Source organism: Lactuca sativa, chromosome 5 (genome assembly GCF_002870075.4).
Source record: "Lactuca sativa cultivar Salinas chromosome 5, Lsat_Salinas_v11, whole genome shotgun sequence".
NCBI classification, from domain to species: Eukaryota; Viridiplantae; Streptophyta; class Magnoliopsida; order Asterales; family Asteraceae; genus Lactuca; species Lactuca sativa.
The window spans coordinates 276,339,723-276,355,534 of NC_056627.2; the positions used below are offsets into that span (position 1 = coordinate 276,339,723).

The 15,812-nt window shown below is 36.6% G+C and overlaps 1 protein-coding gene across 1 annotated transcript; it reads right to left on the minus strand.

Annotated features, from left to right (window-relative positions):
• Positions 1–4,424: 4,424 nt before the first annotated feature.
• On the minus strand, positions 4,425–5,708 carry LOC111893379 (uncharacterized). Its single transcript, XM_023889443.2, has 2 exons — positions 5,202–5,708; positions 4,425–4,938 (listed from the first exon to the last, which is right to left on the minus strand). The coding sequence occupies exons 1-2, from the start codon at positions 5,569–5,571 to the stop codon at positions 4,529–4,531; spliced, it is 780 nt and encodes a 259-aa protein (XP_023745211.1). The 5' UTR covers positions 5,572–5,708; the 3' UTR covers positions 4,425–4,528.
• Between the last annotated feature and the right edge of the window lie 10,104 nt (positions 5,709–15,812).

The following is a 15,812-nucleotide window of genomic DNA, read 5'->3' on the forward strand; positions in this document are numbered from 1 at the left end:
GGAGGCTGCCCAAAAAAAACCCTAGAAACCCTAGAGAATCAGTTGTCCACGTTTTTGGAGCCTAAGGGGTCCTTTATGTACTTGTGTGGGTTGCTAGGGTTTCAGTCAAAACCCTAATGGACAGCTTAAACTCTAAGCAGCCCATGGAACCTTCTGGATAAGGCTATGGACGAAAATATGATGGGCTTCCATCATAATTTCGTTCACCCCTTGTTCCTTTAGCATTCCTTAGCCCAATAACTCAATTATCCAATAATTGCAGTCCAGTCCCCTAAATTTAATTAATCTCTTTTAGCCACAAAATTAATTATCAATTAATTCTTGACTAATATTAATTAAACAATATGATTTCTCCTTTAATATATTATTCTCATAATATATTAATAAATCATATTTAAACCTCTCTCTCTTTAATTCATCCTACATATTGCTATGGTGAAGGCAACCCAAAAGGACCATGCTCATAATCGGGTCAAGTACATACCAAAATAGTTATGGACTTAGACACTAATCCAACATTAACATCAATAACTTCATCCATAATTTCACCCAATTTAAATTTGTATTTTCCATATATAAAGTTTTTTAATGATCCTCATTTTTTCTTTCCAAAAATATTTCAAGCAACTATTTTTAGATAATGTTGCCCCATTATATTTATTACTTTTTTCATATAAAATAATAAAATTACCAATATATATATATATATATATATATATATATATATATATATATATATATATATATAGGGAAGAGTTATATGGAAAATGAATGATTAAGGCAACACATATTTGAACCAATGAAAACATGACAACACATCACTTCCACAATAACTTCCACAATACATTACTTGTGAAGAAAGAAATGAACACGTGTCATTTGATTATTGGTTCCGGTAGATGTTGCCCTAGTTATTTGTTTTCCATAGAACTCATTCTTCTATATATATATATATATATATATATATATATATATATATATATATATATATATATATATATATATATATATATTCGATTTTATAATCAACATTAACACTAAATAAAGTGATTAATTTTTTTGTATAACATGTCAACCTACTTTTTTTATCTTTATATAGTAACAATAAAATTTATAAATTTACACAACAAGTATATATATTTCGAATTTTTTCATAGTATTATACCTTATAAAATACAATTCCCTAAAAAATAATATTCGTCATTAATTTCATCCATAATTTTAACCAATCTAAATTTGTATTTTCCTTATATAAAATTTTTTAATGATCCTGATTTCTTCCCTCCAAAACAATTTCAAACATTTATTTCTTAGATAATTTTTCCCATTATAATTATTATTTTACTCATATAAAATAATAAAGCTTAACAATATGCCTACATATTTATATTTAAGTTTTATAAGCAATATTAACACTAAAACACAATGATGGATTCAAGTAAAAATTCATCTTCTTTAAGAAAAAAAATTAAAAGTCTTGTCTTTTATGTTTTACCCATCAATCTTTCATCAAATTGCACCAATGTAATTATTTATGATTTTGAAGGTACTCATATGTAATAAAGAATGTCGTTCAACTATTAAAATAAAAAATGTTGTCTACAAAGAGGTCATTCAAGAATTATAGATATTTATCGATTTGAGTGTATCTTTTATACATTTCAGTAATACCAATAACCATATTTTTTAATAATTATTATATAATTTCTGTAGACATTTGTATGTTTTTTTATACAATCACTTACGTTTAACGCGGATTATAATCTAATAAATTATAAAATATTATGAATAAATTTTTCTAAAATGATGAACTCACGTCTACTTGTAAATCTATATTTTATTACAAGAACGTAACTTGTGCCACTAACTTTTGGACGACGAAACCTTTCCATCGACTAGTACAAAAAAAATTAATAATAAGCGTGAACATATTTAAATAAAATGAGCGCGTATGAATACTTATAAAATGTCCACCTTTATAAATATTAAGATATAAATGATTTTAGAAAAAACATATAAAAATGTTGATTTTGAAAAAAAAAAAAAAAAAAAAAAAAAAAAAAAAAAAAAAAAAAAAAAAAAAAAAAACATATAAAATGAGTCTCCACATAAAAACTTATTGGAAATTGAAAAATAAAAAACATGTGAAAACTAACTAATCAATCTTTGTGTGACCATGAATAACTAATGATCAAAATTAGACTGATGTGTAATAGGTATATAATAGAGTAGTGTATATAAAAAATGCCCATTGAAAAATGAGTTATGTAGTTGACATTAAATCATCATTCATCATGATAAAAATGTGTCTATCAACAAGTGTAACCATCAAAAGAAGTAAATCGTATTGCTTTAGAATAGGAAATTTGATAGCCAGCCTTGCATATTTAACATTATTTATGAATTCTTACATCACCATAAGCATAAATAAAACCTAATCTACATCGATCATACGAGTTGAAAATTGTTTCATTGAATTTTTTTAGATATGTTGAAGCAAAAATAAGGGAAAATATTTGGCAATAGAGCTCATATAATGAAATGGTTGCTAATTAGAACTATTTGTAGGGGTTGAAAAAGTCAGTGGTTTGCATTGAAAGGATGAAACGGTGAATGACTTCTTGTCTAAACAAAACCTGCAAATTCGAATTTACGAAAAACATTTCTGTTAATGAATCGCTTTCCTTAATCATTCACCACTAGACTATTATTTATGAGTTTTCTTTCACAAGTATATACAACACATTACACATCCATGATTTATGAGTGGATAAATGATTGTACGAAATGGAAATGGAATGAATGAGAAAAATGCCAAGCGTGAAGAGTCATGTCATTCGATTAATCAGAAGAATATCAAAATAAGGGGTTGGCATCCACCTGAAACTTGCTCAATGTGTTCGATGATTGATCAACTTGATGTACCTTTTTTTTCTCAAATGAAAAGTCGAATTTGGTCATGATGTTTCCTTTGTGTTTTTTATTACCTTCCCATTATCTTCTCCAACTATAGAATTTGATCAACCGGATGAAATTTTGTTTTTTTCTTGGATTTTTTGATATTAAATTTTGCTTTTGTTGTTTAAGACAAGAGAAAAGATTTGAAGGTGAAAAGAATGAAAAGTATATGCATTTTGGTCATTTTACTTTATTGTAATTCTTTTTTTGAAATGAACATGAAGAGAAATATTGTCCAATCATCCATTTTTGGCAGGAAGTTGCACCCCAAGACAAAGAAAAACGATTTATTCATCTTTGGTTACCAATTAAGGATAACATAACATCATTTGTATTTTATGTTTTTCATATATATTTTTTTATCCAACTAACATTGATTACAAGTTCTTAACAAGACTACAATGCCTCTCCATACTCCATACTTTTTTTTCTTTACAATTTCCATATTTTCTTATTTAGTCTTATCAAACAGCACGACTTTACCCTTCCACCAACTCAACAAGTTGTTTGAGAAAGTCTTCAACACACATATATACATATTTATGGAGAGATAAAAGAAGGGGAGTAGAGTGGAATGGAATATAGATAAGTGTGGGTTGTTGGGTGAACATTGAGATGTGCTGGATTGCATTACTTTGTCCTTCTACTTGGAACCAACATTCAAGTTTTGGTTAGGTTTTTGGTATATTCTCTACATTTATTCTTCAAAACACCTATTTGGTTCACATTGTCCTCCTTCATGTTCATCATCTAAAATATAAATCATGTACACAATGAATGTTATCCGCAATAACCCTAAATTATATAGAAACCAAAATTTTCATACTATGAAACGTAAATCAAATATATTACACCCAAAACTTCTACAAGAACCCTAAATCATATTGGAACCGAAACTTTCAAACTCTGAAATATAAATCAGATACACAACATCAAGTGCCCACAAAAACCCTAATCCATATTGGAACCTAAATTCTCATATGTGAAACATAAATAAGATGCATCATGCTTAATGCCTATAAAATGTGTAATCTATTATACTAAAACTGAAACGCTCATACTGCAACTGCTGAGACTCAAACCCTCATTTGCTTTTGCAAAGATACTAATTATACTCCAAATCTCCAAAAACCTAACTAGCACTTGGAAACAATCCGAAATTTACATGAAGTTAATTTAGTCGACATCAAATTCGATATAGTACAAAGGTAACACATCACAATTGCTGCGTAGATAAATTGGCTACCACCTCTTACATCAACTCCTATTTCTTAGGCACACAAATTGAGCCACAATATTTTTGGCATTATCCATCAACTAGACATGTCATGTCCTTGCATTCCGATTCTAGGACCATTCATAGTGGGGAATGAAAATGTGGTGTGCAGATTCCATCAACATCGGCATCCACCATTCCCATTACAGATAATAAAATCATATCTTTATATGGATCTCATGCTATAAACTACATCAAAGAACCTGCTTTCATAGTTTTTAGATGAATAATCAACGATTGTAAAAAAGTTGGGGAAATCTTTATACAAGTGGCAAGTTCTTACACAAACATATATCACAATCCCCATTGATCCCAACTAAAAAACGACATCTTTTTACTAGTGGAATGGGACAATCTTTCATTTATGTCGTGTAGTTGATCTTTAAGATCTTTGTTCTCTGTTAGCAAGTGATCGTATTCTACATGAAGCCCTACTAATTGGCTTTTTAGGGTACTGGAATTGGCTTTTCTGGACTGCACATCTTTTTCCCTTTTATCACATTCCAATTCCAGTTTTGTGATTCCTGTCTTCAACCTAGAAATCTCATCTTTTATAGATTTGGCTAAATGTGCATTCTTTTTGTTGGTGTCTTCACAGGCCTGGTTTTGTTTCCTTGAAGCTGTTATGGTCTCTGTAAGTATAACAACGGGTTTAATGAACTGTTGTAGGCTTTCTATCATCACCAACAGGAACAGTGAAACGCCTGCAAGTAATGATTTAAGCAGTAACATTATAATCAACAGTTCATGGAAGGTGGATTAATGCTAAATCTAAAGTAAATTGTCAACTAGATATAGTCAGCTGATTGTAGGCATAGGAAAATATGATAGCAAGCCAGTCGCATGAAAGATCAATTTAGGCATATGATTTCAAACTAGGGTTTACGAAAGACAATTTTCTTGCGAATTGGATATCACTTTCAAGAACAATAAATCAAAGCAATTGGGGGGAGTGACGGAAGATTACCCATGAGAGAAGCTTCAAGGATACGGAAGGCGAGAATGACGCGATTGGGGGAATCGACGGCATCGGCGGAGCAGCTACGGATTTCCACTACGGTGTAGATATTGTACATCATTACTACGAACACGGTGGCACCGACAGATGTCACAGCCAATTGAGCTTTTCCTTGTTTGAATCCGTCTAAACCGGCAACTAGGGGCTCTCGGAGTGGGGTTTTGAACAGAAGTAACAGAATGATAATCATTTCGGCGAATAAAACGGTGAATAACAGATAAATCATTCTACAATTGTTAAGAACTACACGAGTGTCGAAAAACCCTAAACCGATCGATAGCCCACGACAATGTGTTCTTGAGTTCGAACTAGGGTTCATCAACCTCCGGCATTCCTGATCAACTAGAGAGGTGTGATCAAAAAATGGGACGCGCTTTTGGTCAAGGTTGAGATTCCATTTCCAAAGGGAGTTCTTTCGGATTTCTTGAAAAATTGAAAGGAATTTAATAAAAAAAAGATATATGACATAAATAACCAGATCCTCAATATATTCTTGCAGTTATTGCTGATGAACAGATTATCAAAATATAAATTAAACTTTTTATTAGAAAAAAATATTATGTAGAAAATTCAAAATAAAATAGTATTTTCTTTATTATATTATATTCTATTAGGGAAATATTTAGAAAAATCTCAAAGTTTTGTCCCAATTTATGATTAAGTCCTAAGTTAATTTTCGTTAATGAAAAAATACAGGTTACCAAAGGGCTTCTAGCCTAGCGATATCTGATGTTGTCTTCCCTCCTTGAGGTTGAAGGTTCAAGTCCCGTCGTGAACATATGTGGATTTAAGGTGTAGTTTAAGAGTAGGTTAAATTTGTGGTTTAAAAAAAAAAGTGTTTCCCTTAAAATATTCTAATTAATGTTTTGTTTTGTAGTGATAAGGCTAAGCGGAGTAGAGGTCGCCAGTGGCCTCGCTACGCTTGCTAGCCACCTTGAAACACCGCCCCCTAGCACTCGCTAGGGGGGTCGCTACCGGGCACTCGTCGATGTTTTGGCGAGAAGAGAGAGAAACAACAACACATTTGTAACGTCCCAAAATTCAAGACTAAAAATTTCTTTTAATAAAACATTACTTTAAGCGAATTCAACATTCCAAAACGTAAACAGAGTTTCAATTTCCAAAATACATGTTCGTTATCAGAGTAAACATTCTCAGGCTGTCTAATCTATGGTGTGTGCCATGCGATCACCCTGAGCTCCTCCCTCCGCTACCGGAAGTACCTGAAACCAAAACTGAAAACTGTAAGCACGAAGCTTAGTGAGTTCCCCACCCTACCACATACCATGCATAACCACATACTGCACATACTAGGCCATGCCCGCTATCCTGGGCCTCGCCCCCTTACCTCGGGCCTCGCCCGCTACAACGGCCCCGCCGCTCCAAGCCCCGCCTGGCTTCGAGCCCCGCTTGGATACAGATCTGTTTCACTTAGGCCTCGCCTGTCACAGGGCCTCGCCCGCTAACATATAATAGCACATAAACATATCACATCACATAAGCTAAACACATATTAACGAATCTTGTCCTAAGGCCTCGCCTGTCTCTGGGCCTCGCCCTTGTCCTGCTACTGATGAGTCATGGAACCCCGTCCATACTCCTGTTGATAGTAAGGTACGGGCCCATCCCATTCTCACTCCTTCCCTAACTTGGGCCTCGCCCCTGATCTACTGCCAATGAGATGTGGAACACCATCCACACTCTGCTATTGGTGAGTTACGGGACCTCGCCCACACTCACCTCCTTACCAGGCACATACAAACATCACACAGGCAACAAGTATAAACTATCACATAAACCATTCCTTGGGCACCCGCCTGCTACCACTAGACCTCGTCCTGAATATCATACTAGCATACTGTGCCTAGGGCTAACCCCCGGGTCTTCTACTCACAACTACATGGGCCGACATTGTGGCCTTAGACCCATTCACACAAAGGGAAACTCACCTGCACGGGCTGAACTTGCTGACGATCCCACTAGCCGCTGCCCGACACTCTCTGAACTCCTGCTCCACTCGCTCCCCGAGCTACCAATATCAATGCAACACTGAGTCCAACTGACCCCCGAAAGACAACCAAGTCAACTCTGGTCATAGTCAAAGTCCTGGTCAAAGTCAACCTTCCAGGTCAACCCTACTCGCCGAGTCACCCTATTGACTCGCTGAGTTCATATGTTCAGAGTCTTTCCATTCGCGACTCGACTCGCCAAGTCAGTCCATGACTTGCCAAGTCTACCGATTTCCGAGTCATGACTTGTCCAACTCACAGAGTCTCCATTCGACTCACTGATTCGAGTCTCAACTCGAAGGGTTTGGGGTTTCACGACCTGACTCTCCGAGTCCAAGAACAGACTCGCCGAGTCCAAGACAATCTTCAACAGACTCGCCGAGTTGTTCTTCCAACTCGCCGAGTTCCTGCCCAACTTCATCTGACTCGACGAGCTGTTCATCCCACTCGTCGAGTTCCTCCAAATCTTCATGCTACTCGCTGAGTCCACTCAAAGGACTCGCCGAGTCCATTCAGATCTCCATATATGCAGAGGACTTTTGAGTCATGCATGGACTCCAAACTGTAGATCTACCCCTCCCAAGCCTATTCCTCACGTAAAGTTGCAAACTTTACGTGTAGAGAAGGAGATCTAGGCAAAATACACCATAAACTAGGGTTTAAGGCAAAGAGGCTCCATAATCAACTCAAGGGCAGATACTTTATGCTTCTCAAGACCATAATATGCTTAGATTCGAAGTAGCAACTTCAGATCTGGCTTCTAACTCAAAAGGGTAGCTAATCATGGCTAAAAAGCCCCCAAACTCACAACCAAAATAGATCTAAAGGAGGGAAACGACTTAATACCTTAAATAACTCAGAAAGTTTCCCCAAACTTCAGATCCAAGGCCAATCCTTGAAGCTTCAATGATTCCCCCTTCTTCTTCTTCCTTCAAATCACTCAAAAATGGCTTGGAAGCTTGAATGGGCAACAATGGGGTTTTGGGTTCGATGTTCTGGGTGAAAGAGGCAGTAAAGGAACCCTAGGGGAGAGAAAGAGACGTTTAAATAGGCTCCAAGTCCCGAATTTAAGGTTTTCCTCGCACAGACCGGACTCGCCGAGTCTCCTTGGCCGACTCGTTGAGTTGGTCAATTACTCCTCGACCCGGATCCCGCTCGGACTCGCCGAGTTCCTCCTTGGACTCGCCGAGTCGCCCCTTAAAATTAGGGTTTTATTTCCTTTCTTGGCCTTCCAAACTTTGGGTGTTACAACTCTCCCCCACTTAAACTAAACTTCGTCCTCGAAGTTTGCTATGGTCCACCGCCTGCGATCTGCCTCCAATATCCCACCAATTATTCCAACACCAGCTGCCTACCTTCGCTGGCCTTCCGCTCGGTTATTTCGGCTAAGACTAATCCTTGCGGATAATCATCTCGGGTCAACCCTGACCCTAAACATTCTGGAAACGCAACTTACTTAACGGACAATCCTTCTGGTACTCATCAAGTACTGCACTGAACCCATAGGGGTTCACTCCTTCTTCCTTGCGTGATTCCCTTGCCTCCCCAAGGCAATGCTCCATAACCAACTATTTTCCTCTGTCACTGTGAAGATCCTATCTTCACCAATCCATTACTCCCGCTACCTCCAGTACGGGTCATTATCGCCAGTATCCACTGGGAAATTCTTTCTACTATAATTTGGTGTCGAGCACCCCATGATTAACTAACTGAATTCCACCATACGCTGCATACCCGCACTACTACTGACTGGAAATTCTGCTATTCTTCATCTGACTTCCGGATGAACTGATACCACCCTGGTCCCTACCAACCTATCAATATCTGGATTATTACCGGCTCCCACCGATCGCTGACCCAACACAACTACTAGTCGCTCTCAGCGACTTCCGATTAACACTTTGAATTTATGATGGCAGTTAAGTTAGAATATAGTATGTGTAATCTATTGTTTGAGGAGTTTAATTAATATGGATAATGGAGTAATAGTTGCTATGTGTCTTAAAAATGATATGATAGGAGCTTGTATTATATATATTATATATAAATTATTAATTGGGGTTTTAACAATTCATACCCTCCAAGGGGAGTGACGTAAATACCCTTGGATAGAAACAAGAATAGCTTCTCTTCGGGTCATGCTCACGCTATTTTGGGGTTTTGAGCATTCAGATTTGAAGCAACTATCAAAGTAGGATAAAATAGGAGGGTAACATATCAACTGTCAAGGGTAGTTTCCAAAATGAACGAGGGCATTTTCAGCATAAAAGCAAAGTTCCCCATGTTTTTCAAAATCCCAAATGTGGGATTTAAGGTTTTTATGTTTTGGTTCTTTGTGGATGCAGGTTGAGTTTAAAGCTGGTTTGCCGAGTTATTCTTTGAGTAGAAAGGTCTGTAAGCTATAACATAAATATTGTGGATTTGGGTTGTGAGAATTTTTTTATTTAGTTCACACGTAGTGGTTTAATTTTTCATATCTAATATCTAATTTGAATGTTCCCGCATGATTCGTATTTGGTTTCATTCCAAAAAAAATATGAAAGAAATTTGGAGTTACTGTATTTCTTTCAAATCTAAAAAAAGAGTAATTTATTTGAATGTTGGTTGATTATTTATAAAGTAATATAATTAAATTAGAAAAGGAAAAAATAATAAAGTGTTAAGAGTGTTGCCACTCCTTACCAAATGCTAAGATTGGGTGCTAAATTATCAAAAATGAGGTGGCACTCCAAAATCTGACGTGGCAAGGTGTTAAGAGTGTTACCACTTCCCTTAGCCTAATGGAGATAGTAGATGACTTGGATACCATTGACGTGGAATTGGACGAGTTTTTCAAAAAAAAAAAAACAAAGAAGTTAATGCAAAAATGAGTTCCTAAACACTCTCACTGAAGAAGCGCTTAGCGAATACACCATACCTAAGATAAGCCTATAGGATTTTGAAGGAATCTCAGAAGATGAAGCACAACAGGAGCTGAGTGAGGGTGACGATGAAGACAAATTGCAGTCTTTGTACACAACACATGATCCTAAGGTGAAATGGAACAGTATGAAGCCTGTTTGTGAGGAGAGGTGTGAATCACCACACCAACTAAAGCTTTGTTTGACAAATTACTCTATAACCAGGGGTTATCCAATTAGGTTCAAGAAAGGTGATAGTGTAAGGTTTGTGGTTGTATGTGAAAGTGACCCAGAGAAATTTCCATGTCCCTATGTGGTAAGGGCTTCATGGATGAGCACTGAAAGATCACTCCAAATAAAAAAAGATGGTGAAGCGACATACTTGTGTTAGGAATTTCCATAGTGCAAATCTTTTGGATCTCATATGGATAGCTAGGCAGTTTCTGAAGGAGATGGTTAGGAAACCAAATCTGAAATGTAAGAAGATGCAAGCTATTATTCAAAGCAGATTCCATTGCAAGGTTTCATGGTCAAAATGTTATAGAGCAAAGTGTAGGGAAATTTCTTTAATTGATAGAAATTTTAAGTGATTACTATTTAAAAGTATGAGATTGTGGACATGAGTTTATGAGGTTCAATCTAGGGAGTACAATTCAAATATATGTTACTATAAACCCTGATAAGACTACTACTTACCATAGAATGTATACATGTTTTAAGTCTATCAAATAAGGATGGAAAGTTGGTTGTCGTAGAATTATTGGTCTTGATGGAAGTTTTTTGAAGGGACGGTATAAATGTAAGGTGTTAAATGTCATAGGGAAGGATAAAAATAACCATGTGTATCCCGTTGTTTGGATTGTAGTTGATATTGAGAACAATCCAAACTGGAATGGTTCTTGGAACTATTACCAGATGACCTAGAATTTCAATGAGGTTTGGATTTGTGTGTTATTTCTGATCAACACAAGGTAATGTCTTTAATTAGCTTTAATTGTCATCTCATTTATACATGTATCAACTAGTTACTAATGAAAGGTGTTAATTTAATTGGTAGGGTCTTTTGGAAGCTGCAAAGGTTGTACTACCACATGTGGAGCACAGACAATATGCAATACATGTGTATGCAAATTTTAGAAAGGTCTTTAGTGGTATAGAGTTCAAGAAAATGTTTTGGATAGTTTTCAAGTCAACTGTTGAGGGAGACTTCAAGTTGAATATGGAGAACATCAGAGAAGTCAATCTTGTTGCTTATAATCATTTGATGGCAAGGGAACCTAAATCTTGGTGCATGGGATTCTATAAAGGTAGAATAGCCTATGAGGCTGTTGAAAATGGAATAGAAAAGTGTTTTAATGTAATCATACTTGAAGTGAGAGATGGCTTCTACTCATATGGAGTGAACTTAGAGGGGATTTACTATACATGCAAACTTTGGGAGTTTTCTGGGATACCCTATGTCCATGCACAAGCAACCATAATTTACATACAACAAGATCCAGATAGATTCACCAACACTTGGTTTGGTAAGGACAAGTTTTTAGCTACTTATGGGTCTAACATCCTTCCTGTTAATGGCAGTCATATGTGGGAACCAACACCTTACACCAAACAACTACCACCTATTAAGAGAATGATGCCAGGAAGGCCTAGTATCAAAAGGAAGAGACATGTTTCTAAGCACGAAGATAGGTTCTCCCAAGTCTCCTCTAAGGGCAGAATTGTCCAATGTCAAAATTGTATGTAAAGGGGGGACAATAAATTATCTTGCAAGAATCCCTCATCTAACCCTAACCAAAGCCTAAGAAGAAAATAGGAAGGCCAAGGTTGAATCCGGATTTGACCAATTGCACAAGAGGTGGGAGAGGATCTAAAAAAGGTTGTAGATGAGGTGGTGGAGGAGGTGGAAGAGGGGGAATCAATATTTATGAGGAAGGTCAAAGTTCTACTATACCCTAAAAAGGACCTAAGGTTGAGAGTGAATTTGTCCCCCAAACGACACCTACTGTTGAGAGTAAAGTTATTTCCCAAACAGCAGATATTGTTGATAGTAGATGTATTCCCCAAACAACTGTTAAGATTGAGTTTGAAGGTGATGGTGTTGATATGGATCATATAGATCAAATATTGCATGCTTTGTGTTACATGAGAGAATTAAAATACGGTGAAGTAGAGATTGTTTTATGTCTTTATATCACCAAGGAACAACTTAAAGAATTTGATGCTTTGCTTCAACAATCCAAACAAGTTCCAAAGGTATATTTTTTAACCTTGAGAGTGAATTTTATTTTCTAATAACATAACTAACTTCTATTGTTTTCCCATGCGAGGATGTGCCTTTTGAGAATCAACATGTAGTAGAGTCTCAGCCTATCCCAAATGGAGTTAATGGAGTTGATGAAAAACAGGAGGATAATGATGATGAAAATTAAGTTGATGAAACACAAGAGGATAATGATGAAGATAAAGTTGATGGAATTAATGAAACACATGAGGAGGAGGATGATGAAGATGGAGTTGATGATACTCAAGTTAGGTTTAGGGTTAGAACTAGAAAATCTACTTTTGAAGTTTTGCCACAAAGCTCTATAGTTTTGGAGCTTTTCCACATAGATTTTAGATTTTGGCAGATTTAGTCCCGATAATTTTTAATTTACAAAAAAGGTCTTTGTAAAATTTTTTGACAAAAACAGTCAGGATGTTTAATATTTTTGTATATTGGCAGGTTTGGCCTCTGTGTAGAAAATAAATTACAAAAATTGTCCAAGTAATTTACGAAATATGTCATTACATATTTTTTTTATATAATTAGTACATGTGTTTAAAAAATTACAAAAATAGTCTCGACCTAATAGAAAATTTGTAGATTACACCCTCCTCCCCGCGCAATATATTACCATGTTTCATCCCTATATTTTTTTGGCCCTACGCTTTTGCCACATGACTTTTGTTATAGGTTTGCTCCTTACACTTTTAGTGTTACTCAAGTTAAGTACCCCTATGCAACATGGGTAGTAATTTACTAGTTATAATTAAAATTATAGGAATGGGAAATGTGAAGCAACATGTTTCATGGTAAAACCAATTGAAGAAAAAGTTTGTAAAATATTTTAACAAGTTCAATCATGTTTTTATTTGTGTTGCCACTTTGGATCTAACTTTTGTTAGAATGGCTAATACACACAATCACTATTCTTCTTCTAAATTTGCATCTTTTGTCTCCAGCGAGAGTTGAACTCTAACGTCAGTTTTCCAGGATGGATCGGTGGAGGGATATAAGGGATCAAAGGTAAGGTTTTTGGGAAAAACCTTGTGCCATGACATGGTGAATGGAGAACCACCAGTCGACATGCGGGACATCACCATGTCGTGGTGAGCATTGACCTAGTTAACCATTAACTTTTAACTAGTTTTACTTTGAGTCAAACTTGAAGGACTATAGTTTTACTTTGAGTCAATGTCACAACAAGGCAGTTACTTGACTCGCAAGGCCCACTCACAAAGAAGGCACCCCCGGTGATCAAAGAATTAATTGAAGAGTTCTCTAAGCATTCTAAAGAATACCATAACCCACGAAATGAAGTAACTAAGGGGTAGTGAACACGGTCAACGATGGCATGGCAGCGATGATGGCTAAACTAGACATTTTAGATAGAAGAATGACGAAGATGGATCAAACAATCCATGCTATCCAGGTGGGATGTGAAAATTCTAGGGGACCTCACTTAACTAAAGAATGTGACTTGGATGAGAATGGAAACAAAAAGGCGCAAGTTTTCTATTCAAGTGGCGACAGATACGATAAAAATTGGCAGAAACCCAAGAAGGAATGGCTCCCGTATGAAGAATACAAAAAGGCAAAGGAAGAGAAATACAAACAAAAAGAGAGGGGTTTCTATCAAAAGGAAGAACCGGTTGTGGAAAAAAGAGCCGATTTAGAAGAAATGTTCACAAGATTTATAGCCGCATCCGAGAAGAGGCACAATGATCATGATGCTGCAATACGAGATACCAGGACTATACTTAGGAATCAGCAAGCATCTATACTCAACATTGAGAAACAGCTTGGGCAACTAGCACATCAAGTGAACGAGAAAAGACCAGGTGAACTTCCAAGTAAAACCGAGAATAACCCGAGAATGGAGAATGTGAATGCTATAACATCTAGTTATAGAGAAATTTTCACTCCTCTAACCCCTGCACAGAAGGTCTCAACTAAGGTGCAAGTAGAAAAGACAGAAGAGTCGAGTTCAGAAACCCAACCTGACTCGCCGAGTCCCTCTAATGGACTCGACGAGTCCATGCCCTGATGACAAATCTGTTGTTTCCTTAAAGCCTTAAAGGCCTCCTTTGCCATTTCCAACTCGAGCCATACCTGATGAAAAGGTCAAAGCATACAGAGCTTACATAGAACATGTTAAAGCCCTTCAAGTCAACATTCCATTTGTTGAAACGATGCTTCAAACACCCAAATATTTAAACTTGCTTAAGGGTCTCTTTGCTGCTAGAAAAGATATCGCAGAAGTCGCGGAATTAGTATTAAATGAACTACCAGAAAAGAAGGGCGATTCGGGAAGCATCTCGATTCCTTGCCAATTTGGGAATATACTTGCTACTCAAGCATTGACCGATACGGGTGCAAGTATTAACTTAATGCCTTTTTCTTTCTTCAAGAAGCTAAATTTACCGGAGTCGAGGTTTACTAATATGAAGATCCATTTAGCGGAGAAGACAATAATTCGTCCAAGAGGTGTTTGTGAAGATCTTCTCATAAAAGTGGAGAAATTTGTATTCCCCGTGGACTTTGTAGTGCTTGACATGGAAGAAGACCCCGAAATTCCAAATTTTTTGGGGAGGCCATTTTTAAATACCGCATGCGCATTGATAGATGTATGCGAGTCCACACTAACATTGAGGGTAGGAAATGAGTCGGCCGTGTTTAAAGCTATACCAGAGATTAAGCAAGGAGAAACAAGAAAAGAAGAAGTTTCCTTCATTGATTTTGATGATGAAATACTCCAAAAAGAACTTGCACTCTTACAAGAAGAAGATCCAAGTAAATTTCTACTATCTTCTGGAGGAAATGATGATGTTGAAAAAGTCTTAGAGGAGATAGAGAAGCTGCTGAAAGGAACTGTTTCAGAAAACACAATGGAATGTGAGGAATTCACACCGACTCGTCGAGTCGAGTTGACAGACTCGATGAGTCCAGTCGAAAATTTCAACAATTTGGGTTATCTTGACCTGCCTGTAACCTTGCCTGATTTGGACATGAAGATCTTTCCTAATTCTTTAGAAGATCGAGCAGCAGAAGGCGAAATTGTTAAAGCGTATGGTGAATTCCAACACGTTCAAGTAGCTTGCCTCGATACAATGATGCAAGAAGATGAAGACATTCGACTTGATGAGGAGGCAAGTTTTGGAGAAGAGGAAAATGCAAGGGTTAGGAAAGATGATGCTGATAACCCATTCATTGAGTCACGTATAACCAAACCTCGAGCCTGAGTTTTTACCAACTATGAAGTAATTAAGTTTAAAGAAGGAAGAGTACAAAAGAGGGTGCAAGAGAATGGGGTGAAGAAGAAGAAGGTGGGGAAAAGGAAAATTCATGCAATTGAAGTTGATGCTACAAGGAAAAAGAGAGAAGAATT

Coding starts and splice junctions, on each gene's coding strand:
- LOC111893379 (XM_023889443.2), bottom strand. CDS start 5,571: ATGAACCCTAGTTCGAACTCAAGAACACATTGTCGTGGGCTATCGATC. Junction 4,939..5,201: donor CCTTGAAGCTTCTCTCATGG/GTAATCTTCCGT, acceptor CATTACTTGCAG/GCGTTTCACTGTTCCTGTTG.